Source organism: Ranitomeya imitator, chromosome 3 (genome assembly GCF_032444005.1).
Source record: "Ranitomeya imitator isolate aRanImi1 chromosome 3, aRanImi1.pri, whole genome shotgun sequence".
Lineage (NCBI taxonomy): Eukaryota > Metazoa > Chordata > Amphibia > Anura > Dendrobatidae > Ranitomeya > Ranitomeya imitator.
In genome coordinates this window covers 605,597,840-605,616,128 of record NC_091284.1, presented here as the reverse complement: position 1 = coordinate 605,616,128, position 18,289 = coordinate 605,597,840, and the positions used below count along the sequence as shown (strand labels likewise).

The following is an 18,289-nucleotide window of genomic DNA, read 5'->3' as shown; positions in this document are numbered from 1 at the left end:
CTAACCTCATCTGTCAGGGAAAGAATACATTTTAGACTGTCAGCTGAGAATGCCAATACTGGAGAGGCTGACTAACGATAGTCTAATGTGTATTGTTGCCCTTAGCGGAAAAAATGAAAACCTTAAATTGATTTAAAAGGGATATCCGGAACTTAAAAAATTAAAATTTGCCTTAGCAATAAAACGCATGTAGTTTCTAACAGAGGCAACTAACTGCCTGTTGTACCACACGCCTGTCACTGACCGCTCCTGCTGGAGATTCAGCTGCTCCCTGTCAACAGAGCCGTTTCTCTTCCTGATTGACAGCAGGCTTCCCGAAATTAGACAGCAGGCAGCCAGCTGTCAGTTAGAATCACACGAATAGTCCTGCCCTGTCCACAGGAAAAGAAACTGCCGCTCTGTTGATGTGACGTCAGCAAAAGTCTGTGACTGCTCTATGCCTGGCGGAGAACGGAGCTGGGCACAACAGGCAGGGAGATATCCCCCTTAACTCCTTCACCACATTGGGCTTTTCCATTTTTCGCTCCACTTCATCCCAGAGCATAACTTTTTATTTTTCCATCAATATGGCCATGTGAGGGCTTTGCTTTTTGCAGAACAAATTGTACTTTTGAACAACACCATTGATTTTGCCATATAGTGTACTGGAAAACGGGAAAAAAAAATTCAAAAAACCAAAAGATAGTCAGCTCACCTGAATATCGGCTATTCCACACCTGTTCCTGCACAGAAAAGTTCAGCACTCAGTCCACAGAAAAATCAATGAATCCAGCAGGAATGTAGTAAAATCACTAAATTTATTTCTTCATTTTTTTTTAAAAAAGGAAAGGGTTGTATCCTATGGTACACCACTTGTAAATAAGTATAATTTCTTACAGCCTTATGCACACATGGCAGCGTTCTTCCGACGTGTTTCGACTAACGTCTTAGGCTACGTTCACATTGGCGTTCCGCCAATGTGCGTCGCTGTTGCGCCGGCGACGCAGCGGCGACGCGCCCCTATGTTTAACATAGGGGACGCGTGCGTTTTTTGGGTGGCGTTTTTTGACACTTGCGTCGTTTCCGACGCTAGCGTCGGACGCAAGAAAATGCAACAAGTTGCATTTTCTGTGCGTCCGATTTTGGTCAAAAAACGACGCACGCGTCGCAAAACGCGCGTTTGCGCGCGTTTTTCAGTGCGTCGCGCGTTGCGTCGCTGACGCAGGGCGGCGCAACGCTAGTGTGAACGTAGCCTTAATCATGGACCCTCTCCAGGCTATTAATATCTGCCCTCAGTCACTGGCTTTACTACTCTGGCGGAGAAAATTGCGCGGGAGCCCACGCCAATTTTTTCCGCGATTTAACCCTTAAATTTAATAGCTACAGCGCCCAAATTTTGCATATACACACTACTAACATTAGTAGTGTGGAATATGCAAAAAAAATGGGGATATGACATGGTTTACTGTATGTAAACCATGTCTCATATCATGTCGGGTTTAGGAAAGAGAAATGAAAAGCCGGCAATTGAATTAACGGCTTTTCAACATTATCGCGCTGAAGTAAATATAAATATATATATATGTGTCTCTATGATGAAAGGTTGCAATGCTGGATAGTCCGGATGGTGGATAAGCAGCCCCAATCAAGTTCCAAAGAAACTGAAGCGGTCCTACAAGGTCAGGGTGCAACATTGTCAGCGCAAACTGTCGGCATTCAAATAAAACGAACACTATGACAGGAGACCTAGAATTACCCCCACTGCTAAAAAATACATTAAAAAGCTAGACTGAAGTCTACCAAAATGTTCATGAGTAGGCCAAAATTCTTCTGAGAAAGCGTCTTGTGGACAGATGAGATCAAGACAGAGATATTTGTAAAGCACATTATGCTGTTTACTGAAAACATAATCATGTCTACAAAGAAAAGTATACTGTACCTACAGTCAAATATGGTGGAGGTGCAAAGATGTTTTGGGGTTGTTTTGCTGCCTCTGGGTGCCTTAACTATGTGTAAGGCATCATGAAATCTGAAGATTACCAAAGGATTTGGGGTTCCAATGTAGTGACCAGTGTCAGAAAGCTGGGCTTGTGGAGCGCCCCCAGACACAGGGCCACGAGTTCTCGGTACCGGGCCTCTCTGGTTCGGTTCTGAGGCTGTCACGGTGGCTAGACCCGGTCCGCGACCCTGCTAAGGGGCGTCCAATAAAGGTGGTACAGTCTGTCAAGGGTTCGTGACGCCACCTGTGGTGTTCGGTCAGGGTGACCGACGCTGCTGTGGGGTCCGCTGGGGTGATGGAATGGCAGCTGGATGGTATACCTTCCCTCAGGTGAAGTATATCCCCAGGGCTTCCCAGTAAGGCAGATGGTAATGGTGTGAGGTGCAGTCAATAACGAGGACACAGGGTTGCAGTCTCTTTACCTCTTTACTGAAGACTTCAGGATCCTCAATCCAGAGCACGCTTAATAGGGCTATCTGAGACCGGCCGGTCTGATGGGCACATCCAGAGTTTCCTTCGCAGATGGAAATCGTTGCCTACCACTAGCGCCTGTTTGTGTTGTAGTCCTACCCTGCTGAGCATTCGGAATAGTCCTCACAACTGCTGTTCTCGTTCGTTCGTTCTCTACAGCTCTCTCCTTCTTTAGTTCCAGATGTTACTAGTTCAACGTCCCCCAGGTATGCTATGGCTAGGACGCACCCGTATGACGGGAAGGCCTGGAGTTCTTCCGGGACCCTAGAGACGCCCCTCTCCCACAGTTGCCCCCTATGTCTTCGTAGGTGTTTAGGTGAGACAGCCAACCTATAATTAACTGTCCTGCGGAGTTCAGAGTAAGGCCTAGAGTCAGTTACTCCCGCGGTGTTCCGGCCACCGGCTACACGCCTCAGTAGGATGTTGCCTCGGTCTCATGGCACGACTCCTACTGGTACTCCTTTGTGCTTGATCTCGTTTACACTGTTCCACAATATCCTTCCCTTCGTGTCTCTCTCTTGGATACCGCCGCGGGGTGTGCAGGCGCGGTTCCGTTACGTTCTGTTCTGTTCGCTAGGCACCTGCCAGGTTCCCACACCTGACAGGGACCCCCCTGTGTCTTTTCCCTGCAACACCCCCTGCCACGGGATGTTGCCTGAATCCAACCCAGTCAGCTTCTGACTAACTTCCTCCCCGACCCCTAGTTTTACCAGTGTGAGGAGTGGCCCAATAAATAAAGCCTTTTGCTCCCCCTAGTGGCCGGAGTGTGAAGTGTAAAGTGTTCTGGTGATACCTGGTCAGGAGAACTCCTTTAGTGCCATCGGACGTACCATCACTCCCCTTAGTGGCAGAGCGTCATACTGCAATGACCAGGTCTCTGGGGCGCTGCACTTGCATCCCAGCTCATGGGTCTTCTAGCAGGACATTAACCTCAAACATACTTCAAGAAGCACCCAGAAATGGATGGAAACAAGGCGATGGAAAGTTCTGAAGTGGCCAGCAATGATTACGGATTTAATTCACATTGAACACCTGTGGAGAGATCTTTAAATTGCTGTTGGGAGATGGCACCCTTCAAACATGAGACCTGGAGCAGTTTAGAAAAGAAGAGTGGTCCAAAATTCCAGTTCAGAGGTGTAAGAAGCTTGGTGATGATTATAGGAAGCGATATATTGCAATTATTTACTCCAAAAGGGTGTGCAAACAAATATTAAGTTTTGTTTGACATTTTGTCTGAAATTATGTTTTTTTGTGTTGTTCCAAAACACACAAAAGGAAATAAACGTGTATAACAAAACATGTGACCCAAAGTCATGCTGAGCTTCAGGTTACAAGTTTCTACTGATATAAAGTGCTATTGACACAGCTTACTAAAGGAAGGGACACTTTGTTTTTAACTTATCAAATTTACTTACAAGGTTCTTCTGCATGAAAGTTATACTTGTCTACAAAGCGATTTTAATCTTACTTTGCATTTCAATGCAGAACAAAAAGCGCAAATACCGTATATACTCATGTATAAGTTGAGTTTTTCAGCACATTTTCTTGTGCTGATAATGCCCCCCTCTGCTTATACACAAGTCACATACTCACCTACCTGCGCTCCCTCAGTGCTGGCACTGCATCTTGTTCCAGGCTCTGTCTGCAGCTCTTCCTGTGCTCAGCGTTCTTGTGTTACCGCTCATTAAGGTGATGAATATGGACTAGTGATGAGCGAATATACTCGTTACTCAAGATTTCTCGAGCATGCTCGGGAGTCCTCCGAGTATTTTTTAGTGCTTGGAGATTTAGTTTTTTTTGCCGCAGCTGAATGATTTACATCTGTTAGCACATTAATATAAGTACATGTGGGGATTGCCTGGTTGCTAGGGAATCCCCACATGTACATATGCTGGCTAACAGATGTAAATCATTTAGCTGCGGCAAGAAAAACAATCTCCGAGCACTAAAAAATACCCGGAGGACACCCGAGCATGCTCGAGAAATCTCGAGTAACGAGTATATTCGCTCATCTACTATATAATTGTCTAAGGGTCACTTCCTTCTTTCTGTCTGTCTTTCTGTCACGGATACTCATTGGTCGCGGCCTCTGTCTGTCATGGAATCCAAGTCGCCGATTGGTCTCGGCAGCTGCCTGTCATGGCTGCCGCGACCAATCAGCGACGGCCACAGTCCGATTAGTCCCTCCCTACTCCCCTGCAGTCAGTGCCCGGCTCCCGCTCCATACTCCCCGCCGTCAACGCTCACACAGGGTTAATGCCAGCGGTAACGGACCGCGTTATGCCGCGGGTAACTCACTCCGTTACCGCTGCTATTAACCCTGTGTGACCAAGTTTTTAATATTGATGCTTCCTATGCAGCGTCAATAGTAAAAGGATCTAATGTTAAAAATAATAAGAAAAAATATCGTTATATACTCACCTTCCGCCGCCTTTCCCGCTCCTCGCGACGCACCGTCAACCGCTCCATGCAAGCGGCAGGTTCTGGTGGCAAGGATGGCATGCGACAAGGACCTGCCATTACGTCACGGTCATGTGACCGCGACCTCATCACAGGTCCTGCGCGAAAAGGACCTGCCATGACGTCACGGTCACGGACTGGAAGCTGCCGACATGACTACAAGGGCTCCCTCGGAAGGTGAGTATATGTTTATTATTTATTTTTTAACCTGTGACATACGTGGCTCTGTGCTGTATACTACGTAGCTGGGCAATATACTACGTGACCGGCCAATATACTACGTGGCTCTGTGCTGTATACTACGTCGCTGTGCAATATACTACGTGGCTCTGTGCAATATACTACGTGACTGGGCAATATACTACGTCGCTGGGCAATATACTACGTGACTGGGCAATATACCACGTGACTGGGCAATATACTACACGATTGGGCAATATACTACGTGACTGGGCAATATACTACGTGACTGGGCAATATACTACGTGACTGGGCAATATACTACGTGACTGGGCAATATACTACGTGACTGGGCAATATACTACGTGACTGGGCAATATACTACGTGACTGGGCAATATACTACGTGGCTTGCCAATATACTACGTGAATGGCCAATATACTACGTGGCGCTGTGCTATATACTACGTGACTGGGCAATATACTACATAACTGGGCAGTATACTACGTGGCTGGGCAATATACTACGTGACTGGGCAATATACTACGTGGCTGGGCAATATACTACGTGACTGGGCAATATACTACGTGACTGGGCAATATACTACGTATATAGTACGTAACTAGGCAATATACTACGTGGCTGGGCAATATACTATGTGACTGTGCAATATACTACGTGGCTGGGCAATATACTACGTGACTGGGCAATATACTACGTGACTGGGCAATATACTACGTGACTGGGCAATATACTACGTGGCTGGGCAATATACTACGTGGTTGGGCAATATACTACGTGGACATGCATATTCTAGAATACACGATGTGTTACAGTCGGGCCACCATCTAGTCACTAATATGGACGCATCTCCACTCCCATAGGCGTGGAGCGCATATTCATCACCTTAATGAGCGGTACCACGTGACCGCTGAGTGCAGGATGAGCTGCAGGCAGGCGCCGGCGGCCGGAACGAGATGCAGTGCCAGCACCCAGGGCAAGCAGGTAGGTGAGTATTATGTTTTGTTTTTTTTCAATAGGAAACATGAAAACAGGGATAGGGGATAAGGAGGCATGTATACAGGGACGGAATGGCGGAAGCATGCAGACAGGGACGGAACGGAGGAGGCATGCAGACAGGGGCGGAACGGAGGAGGCATGCAGACAGGGACGGAACAGAGGAGGCATGCAGACAAGTACGGAACGGAGGAGGCATGCAGACAGGGACGGAACGGAGGAGGCATGCAGACAGGGACAGAACGGAGGAGGCATGCAGACAGGGACGGAACGGAGGAGGCATGCAGACAGGGACGGAACGGAGGAGGCATGCAGACAGGGAAGGAACGGAGGAGGCATGCAGACAGGGACGGGACGGAGGAGGCATGCAGACAGGGAAGGAACGGAGGAGGCATGCAGACAGGGACGGAACGGAGGAGGCATGCAGACAGGGAAGGAACGGAGGAGGCATGCAGACAGGGACGGAACGGAGGAGTCATGCAGACAGGGACGGAACGGAGGAGGCATGCAGACAGGGACGGAACGGAGGAGGCATGCAGACAGGGAAGGAACGGAGGAGGCATGCAGACAGGGACGGAACGGAGGAGGCATGCATACAATGACAAGGACAGTGATGGGGAATCACGCATACCACGACAGCGACGGGGGAAGCCACGCATAGCAGGACAGGGATGAGGGGACAATGCATACCCGGCTTATACTCGAGTAAATAAGCTTACCCAGTTTTCCGTGGCAAACGTAGGTGCCTCAGATTATACTCGGGTCGGCGTATACTCGAGTATAAACGGTATATTGCTGAAAATTCATAGTATTATATTATTATTACTACATCATTATTATCTTTGTACTGAGCTAGTCAGTAGATAGGAAAATCACCTCTTTTAACTTTTCAATGTCCTCCTGAACTTGTTTATTGGCAGCATTCACCATTTCCAACTTTCTGTTCCATTCTTCCAGCAGACTGTCATGAATATTACCTCTTCCATCCTCAGCCTCTTTGATAGCACAGTTACAGGATGTAGAAAAGGCAGCAGGATGGGGTGCATCACTATGGCCCTCTTCTAGATGAACATTGTGCCTTTTTAGCTCTTCTATCTCTTTCACTAGGGAATCTATTTCATCCTAAAATACACAAGACACATGCGGAAGAGTAATAATTGTGATACAGGTAAGTATTTATATGGCAATTTTTACCAAGCAACAAGCACACTCAACCTTGCTACTGGCACTTGATAGCGAATGTATACGGTGTGCAGATTTGACATTTTGGAATGTTTTTTCTTAACTGCTAAAAATTTTACACATATGGTTTTAAAGTCATTTAAGCAATCCATAACAAATCCTCCTGTATATGGCGGTGATATACGAGTACATAATGTTCTGTGCACTATAGCCGCTCCACACAATACACCGTTTCCCATTGTTTTCTCATTAATGTGCATTTATTTTTAGCATCTACAAGTTTACAACATTTATTTTTTAATGTGTCAATTTCAGGCTTGCAAAAAATAGTCTTTTTTTACTGTCTGCTTTCCTCATATACAGATCACAGATAATACCGATCTGTAAAGAGCCATGAAGAGAAGATCCAGATAGTGTCTTTTTCTGCATGTCCCAGCCCCCAATGTGCAGAGAATCTCTGTGAGATTATTAATGGTGTGAAAGGGTTAAATAGAAGCCAGACATGTAAAATCAGCTGCTCCTGCATCTAAAGGGGGGGTGGGGGTTTCATTATTTATCTGCAGGAGTGCACCACACATCAGTCTCTTAGGTTCCTGATTGCCGGGCGCCGGGTAGTTCTGTTAACTGACAGTTCATGGCAGCACCTCGGGTCCACAATGTGATCTTCTCAATGCTGCAAGCAGAGACGATCCAACAAGCTTCAGAGCAGCGCCTGCAAGCGCTACAGCAAATGGCTTGTAAGTGCTGCGCTGGTTGCCTAGGAAACCTACAATCTCTGATGCACATTTTTGCTGCAATTTTTATTTGCAATTTGCTTCTGCCCGGACACAGATGGCGGCTGTCATTTTATGGAACTCTTAAAGTCCAATAACATGTGGAAAAAAAAAGAAAGAAATCCTTATACTCATCTTACCAATCACCTCTATGCCCCCCATCGGGACCTCGCCACATTTTCAGATCGCCACTGGAGCTGAAATCCCATCATCAAAGCTTTAAGTTCCAGTCCAGCATAGAGGATTCTGCGCAGATGGTCATGGTGTCATGAAGTGACCTTGTGTGCTGTGATCCGGCACGCACATGCACAGAACCTTCATCGGATCCAGTGTCCGGCCCAGCATGAGAAGCCCGGAAATTTCAGAGCAAGCAGCGGAGATCTGAAGATGCGGTGAGGACCAGATGGGTGATGGTGAGGAGCATTTTTTTTACATCTTAAGTTAATTATATTCTGAGATCTGGAAAGACCCAAGAGCATAAGGGACATTAAATTCATGGAGTAACTTCTCTGAAAATCGAACTTCCTGGAAAAATCCACATGAACAGGTGATTTAGAATTGTGCCTGATCCACTCATCTCTAGTGCTGAAGGCGTTTATTGACAGTAGCGGGCTTTTTCAGGTCACTAAGTACAGGATAGAGCTGTCAGTGTGAGATCATGATGATGGAACAACCCTGCAGGGGGCAGGTAAGAAGGGGTTAAAAGCCATTCTGCTCCCAGGGTTGATCCGACAAGGCACTGAGTTTAGTGGATGGGCGTCCCTTTAGGATACACTCGAGGTTTTCTAGCACACTGCTTGCTCTCCATGTAAAGTTGAATATCTTACCTCATATTCTTTCTGAAGAAGTGCAAGTCTAGTTTTACGAAGATGCTTTCGGCCTGAGTGAGTCAGCTTGCCTTCATCTTCACTTGTCCCACCTGACAAAGGAAAATACTTTTTGATTTTAAGGATAGACACATCTTGCTGTAAATACAAATCTATATCTACAAGAGTGTATGAGTTATACATGTAGCAATGCACTAAGCACAAGACAAATTTTCCTTCCACACAATAATGTCCCGTGGCTTAGTGCAATGGGATTTCCACAAAGTTTAGACATGTAATATATTTGTTACACTGATGCTACACAGGGATAGAGAGGACTATGTGACAGCGGTTATTCTGAGGAAAGTGCTAAAGAAGCCTGCCGCACATTGTCGGCATCGCTGGACGCTGCCGGGACAGGTGTGCATTGTTACAGGACGCTGCCGGGACAGGTGTGCATTGCTACAGGACGCTGCTGGGACAGGTGTGCATTGTTACAGGATGCTGCCGGGACAGGTGTGCATTGTTACAGGACGCTGCCGGGACAGGTGTGCATTGCTACAGGACGCTGCTGGGACAGGTGTGCATTGTTACAGGATGCTGCCGGGACAGGTGTGCATTGTTACAGGACGCTATCGGGACAGGTGTGCATTACTACAGGACGCTGCCGGGACAGGTGTGCATTGTTACAGGACGCTATCGGGACAGGTGTGCATTGTTACAGGACGCTGCCGGGACAGGTGTGCATTGTTACAGGACGCTGCCGGGACAGGTGTGCATTGTTACAGGACGCTGCCGGGACAGGTGTGCATTGTTACAGGATGCTATCGGGACAGGTGTGCATTACTACAGGACACTATCGGGACAAGTGTGCATTGTTACAGGACGCTGCCGGGACAGGTGTGCATTGTTACAGGACGCTATCGGGACAGGTGTGCATTGTTACAGGATGCTGCCGGGACAGGTGTGCATTGTTACAGGACGCTGCCGGGACAGGTGTGCATTGTTACAGGACGCTATCGGGACAGGTGTGCATTACTACAGGACGCTGCCGGGACAGGTGTGCATTGTTACAGGACGCTATCGGGACAGGTGTGCATTGTTACAGGACGCTATCGGGACAGATGTGCATTGCTACAGGATGCTATCGGGACAGGCAATTGGCATTACGGGATGCTGACGGGACAGACATGCAGCATTACGGGATTTTGTTGCAACTGGTGTGTGCCGCCAAGGGATGCTTTCGGGACAGGTGTGCGTTGTTGCAGGACTTTGTTGAGATAGATGTGCGTTATTAACTATATGTTTTGATATGACTAAAAATAACAAATGTCTATTAAGTTCAACATTACAAGATGCTATTATATCATAAGTTAGGTGATAATATTACTGTCTAAAAAAAGGACAGGTGTGTCTATTACGAGACATATTACAGCACAATGACAGGTGTGTATTACGGAACACTATTACAGTATATAAGACAGGTGTGTCTACTACGGTGCTTCATTACAGTAAATGATTAGGACAGGTGTGCCTATGTGACGTTATTACAGGACATGAGAAGTACAGGTGTGCCTATTACAGGATGGTATTACAGTATAAGGACAGGTGTGCCTATTACAGGATGGTATTACAGGATACGGAGAGGTGGACCTATTACAGTTCTGTGAAAATGTGTTTGCCCCTCCCCGATTTCATATTCTTTTGCACGTTTGTCACACTTAAAATGTTTCAGATCACCAAATGAAATTAAAGGGAACCTATCACCTGAATTTGGCAAGCTCTGTTAACGGTCCGATGGGCGGTGTTTTCTGTTCTTTCATGCACCCCTTCCTTTCCCGCCGGAAAAGGAACACAGCGAAATACTTCCGGGACATAGTGCGCCGGCGCATGCGCACTAATGCTTTTCAGCTTTGCCCGCAGTTGGGCAAAGCATACTGCGCGTGCGCAAGGCGAGATTGCATTGTGCACGCATGTAATATGGAGGAAAACTAATCAAATTCAAGACAATATTGCAGCCAGCGGGAAAGGAAGGGGTGCATGAAAGAACAGAAAACACCGCCCATCGGACCGTTAACAGAGCCCGCCACATTCAGGTGACAGAGTTCGTTTAAATATTAAACAAAGGTAACACAAGGAAACAAAATGCAATTTTTAAATTAAAGTCTTCACTATTAACCCCTTCAAGACGTAGCTCTTTTTCGTTTTTGCGTTTTCGTTTTTCGCTCCCCTCCTTCCCAGAGCCATAACTTTTTTTATTTTTCCATCAATATGGTCATGTGAGGGATTATTTTTTGCAGGACGAGTTGTACTTTTGAACGACATCATTGGTTTTACCATGTCCTGTACTAGAAAACGGTAAAAAAATTCCAAGTGACGTGAAATTGCAAAAAAAATGCAATCCCACACTTGTTTTTTGTTTGGCTTTGTTGCTGCGTTCACTAAATGCTAAAACTGACCTGCCATTGCGATTCTCCATGTCATTGTAAATTCATAGACACCAAACATGTCTAGGTTATTTTTATCTAAGTGGGAAAATAAAATTCCAAACTTTGCTAAAAAAAATAAATAAATAAAAACTCGCGCCATTTTTCGATACCCGTAGCGTTTCTATTGTTCGGGATCACGGGTCGGGTGAGGGCTTATTTTTTGCGTGCCGAGCTAATGATACCACTTTTGTGCAGCCGCGACATTTCATTAAAATGCAATAACGGGCGATCAAAAGAACGTATTTCTGGCTTTTTTTTTTTAATTGATAGATCGGGCAATTCTGAAAGCGGCGATACCAAATATGTGTATGTTTGATTTTTTTTAATTGTTTTATTTTGAATGGGGCGATAGGGGGGGTGATTTAAATTTTTATATTTTTTTCATATTTTTTAAACTTTTGCCATGCTTCAATAGCCTCCATGGGAGACTAGAGCTGGCATAGCCTGATCGGCTCAGCTACAAAGCAGCGATCATCAGATCGCTCCTATGTAGCTTAATTACAGGCTTGCTATGAGCGCTGACCACAGGGTGGCGCTCACAGCAAGCCGGCATCAACAACCATAGAGGTCTCAAGGAGACCTCAGGTTGTCATGCCAACGCATCGCTGACCCCCGATCATGCGACGGCCCGATGGCTGGAAGCTGTAGTTAAATGCTGCTGTCAGCGTTTGACAGCGGCATTTAACTAGTCAATTCCACCTGCCCCTATTGCGCGCACATGTCAGCTGTACAAAACAGCTGACATTTCGCGACTTTGATGTGGGCTCAGCGCCGGAGCCCACATCAAAGGAGGAGACACGACATGTGCAGTACCAGTACGGCGCATGTCGTGAAGGGGTTAAGGGAAAAAGAAATCCAAACCTACAGGGCCTTGTGTAAAAAAGTGATTACCCCGCCCCTTTACTTACGGTAACCCTTTCACTGAGAAGCCTGTTTTCACCTTCCTGCCCAGGCCAAGTTTTACAATTCTGACCACTGTCACTTTATGAGGTCATAACTCTGAAACGCTTCAACGGATCCTGGAGATTGAGACTGTATTGTACTTTATGATAGTGGTAAAATTTCTTTGATATGACTTGCGTTTATTTGTGAAAAAAAAAACCCTGAAATTTGGTGAAAATTTAGCCATTTTCAAACTTTTAATTTTTATGCCCTTAAATCAGAAAGTCATATCACACAAAATAGTTAATAAAACAGGATTTTTGGTTGCTTACCGTAAAATCTGTTTCTCGGAGCCTTCATTGGGGGACACAGGAACCATGGGTGTATGCTGCTGCCACTAGGAGGCTGACACTATGCAAATAAAAAAGTTAGCTACTCCTCTGCAGTATACACCCTACCGACAGGAAGTAGGATATTCAGTTAGTGAGAAAGCAGTAGGAGAAGTAACGTGTAAAAGAGAAAGAATAATAATAATAATATAATAATAATAAACTTTATCTACATAGCGCCAACAAATTCCACGGCGCTCCATAGATTAACAGTTTCAAACACTCAAAGAGTGTTCAAACAACTCAAAAGTATACAGTAAACAGAGCTGTTCAACTTGGGAGGGTGCTGTGTCCCCCAATGAAGGCTCCGAGAAACAGATTTTACGGTAAGCAACCAAAAATCCTGTTTTCTCTATCGCCTTTCATTGGGGGACACAGGAACCATGGGACGTCCCAAAGCAGTCCCTGGGGTGGGAAAAACATACTTCCATCAGGTCCGAGGACTCACCACTGCCGCCTGCAGGATCCTTCTGCCCAGGCTGGAGTCTGCCGTAGTTCGGCGAAAACATGTGGATGGAAGACCAGGTTGCCGCTTTGCAAAGCTGTCGGCGAAAGCCCTGTGACGTACCGCACTGGAAGCGCCGACTGCCCAGGTAGAGTGAGCCTTTATCTCAGGAGGGGGCACTCTGTTCTTGACCCGGTAAGCTCCCAAAATTGCCGTTCTAATCGAGCGAGCAATAGTCGCCTTGGAAGCCGGCAGGCCTCTACGCACGCCATCAGGGATGGCGAACAGAGAATCCATCTTTCGGAAAGCGGCCGTGCTAGCCAGGGAGAAACTCACTGCCCTGACGAGGTCCAGCCTGTTCCACTATCGCTCCAGAGGATGATTCGGAGCTGGACAAAGGAAGGTAGAACGATGTCCTCGTTGAGGTGGAAAGATGAAAACCACCTCGTGAAATGAAGGAAGGCGGAGGCCTGGGACCACCTTGTCCTTGTGGAAAATCAAGAAAGGAGGTCGGCAAGAAATGGCCGCCAACTCAAAAACGCGGCGGATCGAAGCGATGGACCTGAGAAAAGCCACCTTCCGAGATAGAACTGACAGGGAAAAACTCCCTGAGAGGCTCAAAGGGGAAACCCCTAAGAACAACCAACACAACCTTTAAATCCCATGAATCCACAGAGGCCCTGTACGGAGGGACAGCGTGGGCTACTCCTTGAAGGAAGGTCTTAATCTGTGGCTGAGAAGATAATGTCTTCTTAAAGGGAAGAAGAGCGCAGGAACCTGGCCCTTTAGGGAATTGAGAGCGAAGCCCGAATCCAGTCCTGCCTGAAGGAAAACCAAATGGAAGGCAGGGAAAAGGACATAGGTGAAAAGCGGTTGGGCTCGCATGAACGAAAGTCTTCCGGGTACGATAGTAGAACCTGGAAGACAACGAAGGCTTCCTAGCCTGGATTGTAGTGTGACTCGACCGGGACGAAAGGCCAGACGCTCTTATAACTGTGGAGTCCACAGCCATGCCGTAAACTGAGCGACCGATAATTCGGGTGGCAGACCAGACCCTGGAGGCCAAAGCGTAGACGCCCACGCGGGAGGGTCGCGAGATCTGGAGACGAACCAAAGGAACCTTCCTGTTCCTTCGGGACGCAGAGAGGTCCACGTCCGGAGTCCCCCATCGAAGACAAATCTGATGGAAGACCTCCTGATGCAAGGACCATAACCCTGCCGCGAGACCCTCGCAGCTGCGGAAGTCGGCGGCCCAATTGTCCGTGCCGGGGATATGCACCGTGGATATCACCAGAACCATTGCCTCTGCCCAGAGGAGGATCTTGGATACCTCGGCCAAGGAGCTCCGAGTCCCCCCTTTATGATTGACATTTGCCACCTCCATGGCATTGTAGACCCCTGAGAATCCTTCCCTAGTGACGAGGGAAGAGAAAGATGGCCCGAAGCTCGAGGATGTTGATCTGCGGAAGAGACTCCTGCGCCGACCAACGACCCCAAGCAGTCAGATGGCGAAACACAGCGCCCCAGCCAAGCAGGCTGGCGTCCGTCGTCACCACTTGCCAAAGAACTGGAAGGAAGGACATGCCCTGGGAGATGAGAGGTGACGTCAGCCACCAGCTGAGGGACCCTTGACTCGGGAAGAGAGTCGGATAGGACGATCCAGGGACAAGACAGCCCTGTCCCACTGTGACAGAATGGCCTGCTAAAGAGGTTGAGAGTGAAATTGGGCAAAGGGGATTGCTTCGAACGTCACTACCATCCTGCCCAGAAACTTCATGGGCGATCAGAAGAAGGGAAGCCGAGGACCCTAAAGCAAGGGTACATCCCGACGAAGGATGGATCTCTTGTCCTCGGGAAGGAAGACTTTGGTCTGACGAGTGTCGAAGAGCATGCCCCGAAAAACAAGGCGCTGGGAAGCAACAAGACAGGATTTCTTCATGTTGACAAGCCACCCGAAGCGGACTAGGGTGTAGAGGACGATGGACAGGCTCTGGTGAGCCTGAGAAAAAGGGGGACGGAGCCTAGAAGAGGATGTCGCCGAGGTACAGAAAAAAATAATAAGCCTCTGACCATCAAGATGGCTATCAGCGCCGCCATGGTCTTCGTGCAAACCCTGGAAGCGGTTGCGAGAACGAACGGCAGGGTGAAGAACTGAAAATGGTCCTGGAGCACCACAAAGCACAGGAATCTGTGATGTCCCGGGAAAATCGAGACATGAAGGTAGGCGTCCTGAATTTCTATGGAACACAAAAGTTCTCGAACCTCCATGGAAGCAATTACTGAACGATGGGAATCCATCCTTAAGAGTCTCAGACAAACTCTCCAGTTCAGCAATTTGAGATCCAGAATGGGACGAAACTTGCCTTTTTTTTTTTTTTCTTCTTTTTCTTTTCTTCTTCTTCTTTCAGTACCACAAAAGATTGGAATAGCAACCAGTGAACCGTTCTTTTTCTGGGACGGGAACTATTACTCCGGCTTTGAGGAGAGAAGCGGTGGCTGCGAAGAAAACCCGGAACTAGAACAGGGACTCTTGGGGTCGGGATCCGAAGAAACGATCCCTGAGTTGTGAAACTAACTCTATTTTGTATCCCGAGGATACAACTTCCCTGACCCATGCGTCCTCTGCTGAGGGGATCCAGACATCACTGAAGAAGGGAAAACCGCCCATCCTGGGAAGTGGGCTGGCGTCTTGCTGTGAGTCATGCCGAGGTGGATCCTCCAGTCCTAGCCCTGGAGGATCTACCCTGGGAGTAGCGGGAGCGCCAGGAAGGCGTGTGGTCTAAAGGAAACAGTCTTCTACTCTTGACGTGCCTGTGGCCTCTGTTGCTGCGGGGAAAAGGAGTTTGATGCCACGAAGCGACGTAAAGGCCGAAATTGCCGTCTAGGAGGGGGGCGACGAGGTGTAGACTTGTGCCCCCCGGTAGCGTCCTAATGATTTGGCCCAACTTAGAACCAAAGCGACGTGAACACTGAAAAAGGCAGGCTGGTAAGGGACTTTTTGAAGACAAATCCGCCTGTCAGGCCTTGAGCCAAACGGACTGACGGATGGCAACGGCATTGCTGGACACCTGAGCCGCAAAAGACGCGGCATCCAGGGAAGCGGAGACCAAGTATTCACCCGCATGAGAAAACTGGTTGGCAAGCTCCGCCAGCTGTCCAGGAGGGCCCCGTCCAGAATGCTCCGACGGAGTTGTGTGACCTTTGGATATGGATAATGAAACCCAAGTATAAGCAATGGCCGGGCAAAAATAGACGCAGCCGATTCAAAAGCTGAGCTCGCAAAGGATTCTATGACTCTATAGTTAGAATCTTTCAGAGATGCTCCGCCAGATAGCGGGGGGACCGTGTTGGAGGACAGAGTCCAATAAGCGGTGAGCTCCAGAGAAAAGGGATATAAAAAACGCCAAGGCGCTTTCCTCTCTGAAAGCGGATGGTCGGATTCTCTTTTTCTCTCGTCAGGGCCTTCTCGAATTCAGGGTGAGAAGCGAAGAACTTGGAAGGTGGCTTCGACCGTCTAAACGAAACCGCCTGATCCGCGCGTTCCGTAGAGGGATCTTTGATGCCACGGGTCTGGTTGATTGCTCCAATGAGGCTCTGAACCATATCCCTCATGTTAGCGATTTGGTCAGAATGCAGCTCCAAAACGTCCCTCTGAAGGTGCGTCCGAAAACGCCTCGCCTGACTCGGGAGAGGATCGGGAAGAAGCTGCCCGCTGAAATGGGCCGTGAGGCGAGATGGAACGGGAAGAGGAGTCGCAATGGCGCTCCGGTCTGGACCTCTTTAAGGCCTATCCTGGTAGGCTCAGACGGGGCTACTTGTGACCCGCTGGCTACTGCGGAGGTCTGCCAGGACAATCTATCCAGAACGGACACCGGGGTCTGGGATACCCTGGTGAGATCCGCCACAGATTGAGACAGAGAGGAAGCCCACCCTGGGATAGGGTCCTCACTCTCTCGGGGCAGAGGGGGGGGGAGCCCAGAACGATGTGGGATCGCTGCAGTCCTGACAGGTGGGAGAGGACTGACCTAAGGGGAACCTGCCCTTACAGGAGAGCACAAAAGGTGCCTGACTAAAGCAGAGGAAGGGTATTGGTCTGCAGTGCAGAGCTACTCACGGAAGATGTCCTGTGGATAGCTTCGGCTGTAGGAGGAGGTCGGCAGGGAAGGCAGGTCCTGTAAGAAATCACCGCTGGGTCCACACGCCGGGAGTGGTGTAAGGCCCCGCACTCTGAAGTCCGCAGCATGAGCCAAGAAGCGCCGAAAGCAGCCGGCGCTGAAGCTGCATGATTGAGAGTACAAAGATGGCGCCGGCCGCAGTCTGTGCTGAGGCCAAGAGGAGTGGGCGGGGCTAAGGGCCGGAGAGGAGAGAGGGGAAGACACGGGAGAAAAGCCCGCCGGAAAGAGGACGGGGGCGGAGCCATAACGCCGCACTAGGCCCCGACTGAAGCCGGGGCCTAAATTAGCTCCCGGTGGCCGTCGGGAATGGAAGCCGCGGCGTGGAGGCCCCGCAAGGCTAGCCCACCCGACGGAGAGAGCGGGGGCTAGAGTCACTGCGGCGCGGTCTGTGCCTAGGCCAGGGAGTGGCTGGGGCAAAGCGCCGGAGAGAAGGGGGAAAACGCGGGAGAAAGACCCGCCGGAAAGAGGATGGGGGCGGGGCCGAAACGCCGCACTAGGCCCCGACAGAAGCCGGGGCCTAAATTAGCCCCCGGTGGCCGGCGGAAAAGGTCCAGGCCCCGACCGAAGCCGGGGCCTGGATTAGAGCCTGGTGACCGCTGTGGGGGAGAGACGCCGTGGAAACCTTACAAGGCCCCGGCGCTACCGCCGCAATGAACCCCTTCTCTGGTGGACCCATGTGCCGCACAAGGGAAGCTGAAGAGAGATCCAGGGTGAGGTAAGAGCCCTGGACCCCAAACTGTGGGACACAGTGACTTCCCCATAAAACAACCCCTGAGCCCCACTCTTAGATTGCTAGACAGGGGAGAAAATACTCACCTTTCTTCATCTGTATACTTACCCTTGAATGATCTGGGATGGTATGGGGAAAATACTCACCTCAAACCTCCCACGCCGGTACTAACCTGAAGAGGAATGAGACGTCCAGGAGCTGATGGACGTCCTCGTCTCCGCAACCGACAGGCTCTGGTGGGCGAGTGGGTGGGGGATGGAGCCAGGACCGGACTTCTGAGCACGCTTGTGTGCTAGGATCTTGGTCCTGGAG

The 18,289-nt window shown here is 48.9% G+C and overlaps 1 protein-coding gene across 1 annotated transcript in view; it reads right to left on the bottom strand.

Annotated features, from left to right (window-relative positions):
* Positions 1-18,289, bottom strand: part of OBI1 (ORC ubiquitin ligase 1) — a 63,918-nt gene that overhangs the window by 30,968 nt on the left and 14,661 nt on the right. Inside the window, exons 3-4 of the mRNA XM_069758068.1 lie at positions 8,889-8,980; positions 6,983-7,228 (exon numbers count right to left, since the gene is read on the bottom strand). Coding sequence (XP_069614169.1) covers positions 6,983-7,228; positions 8,889-8,980 — 338 coding nt within the window. The remainder of the gene's footprint in view (positions 1-6,982; positions 7,229-8,888; positions 8,981-18,289) is intronic.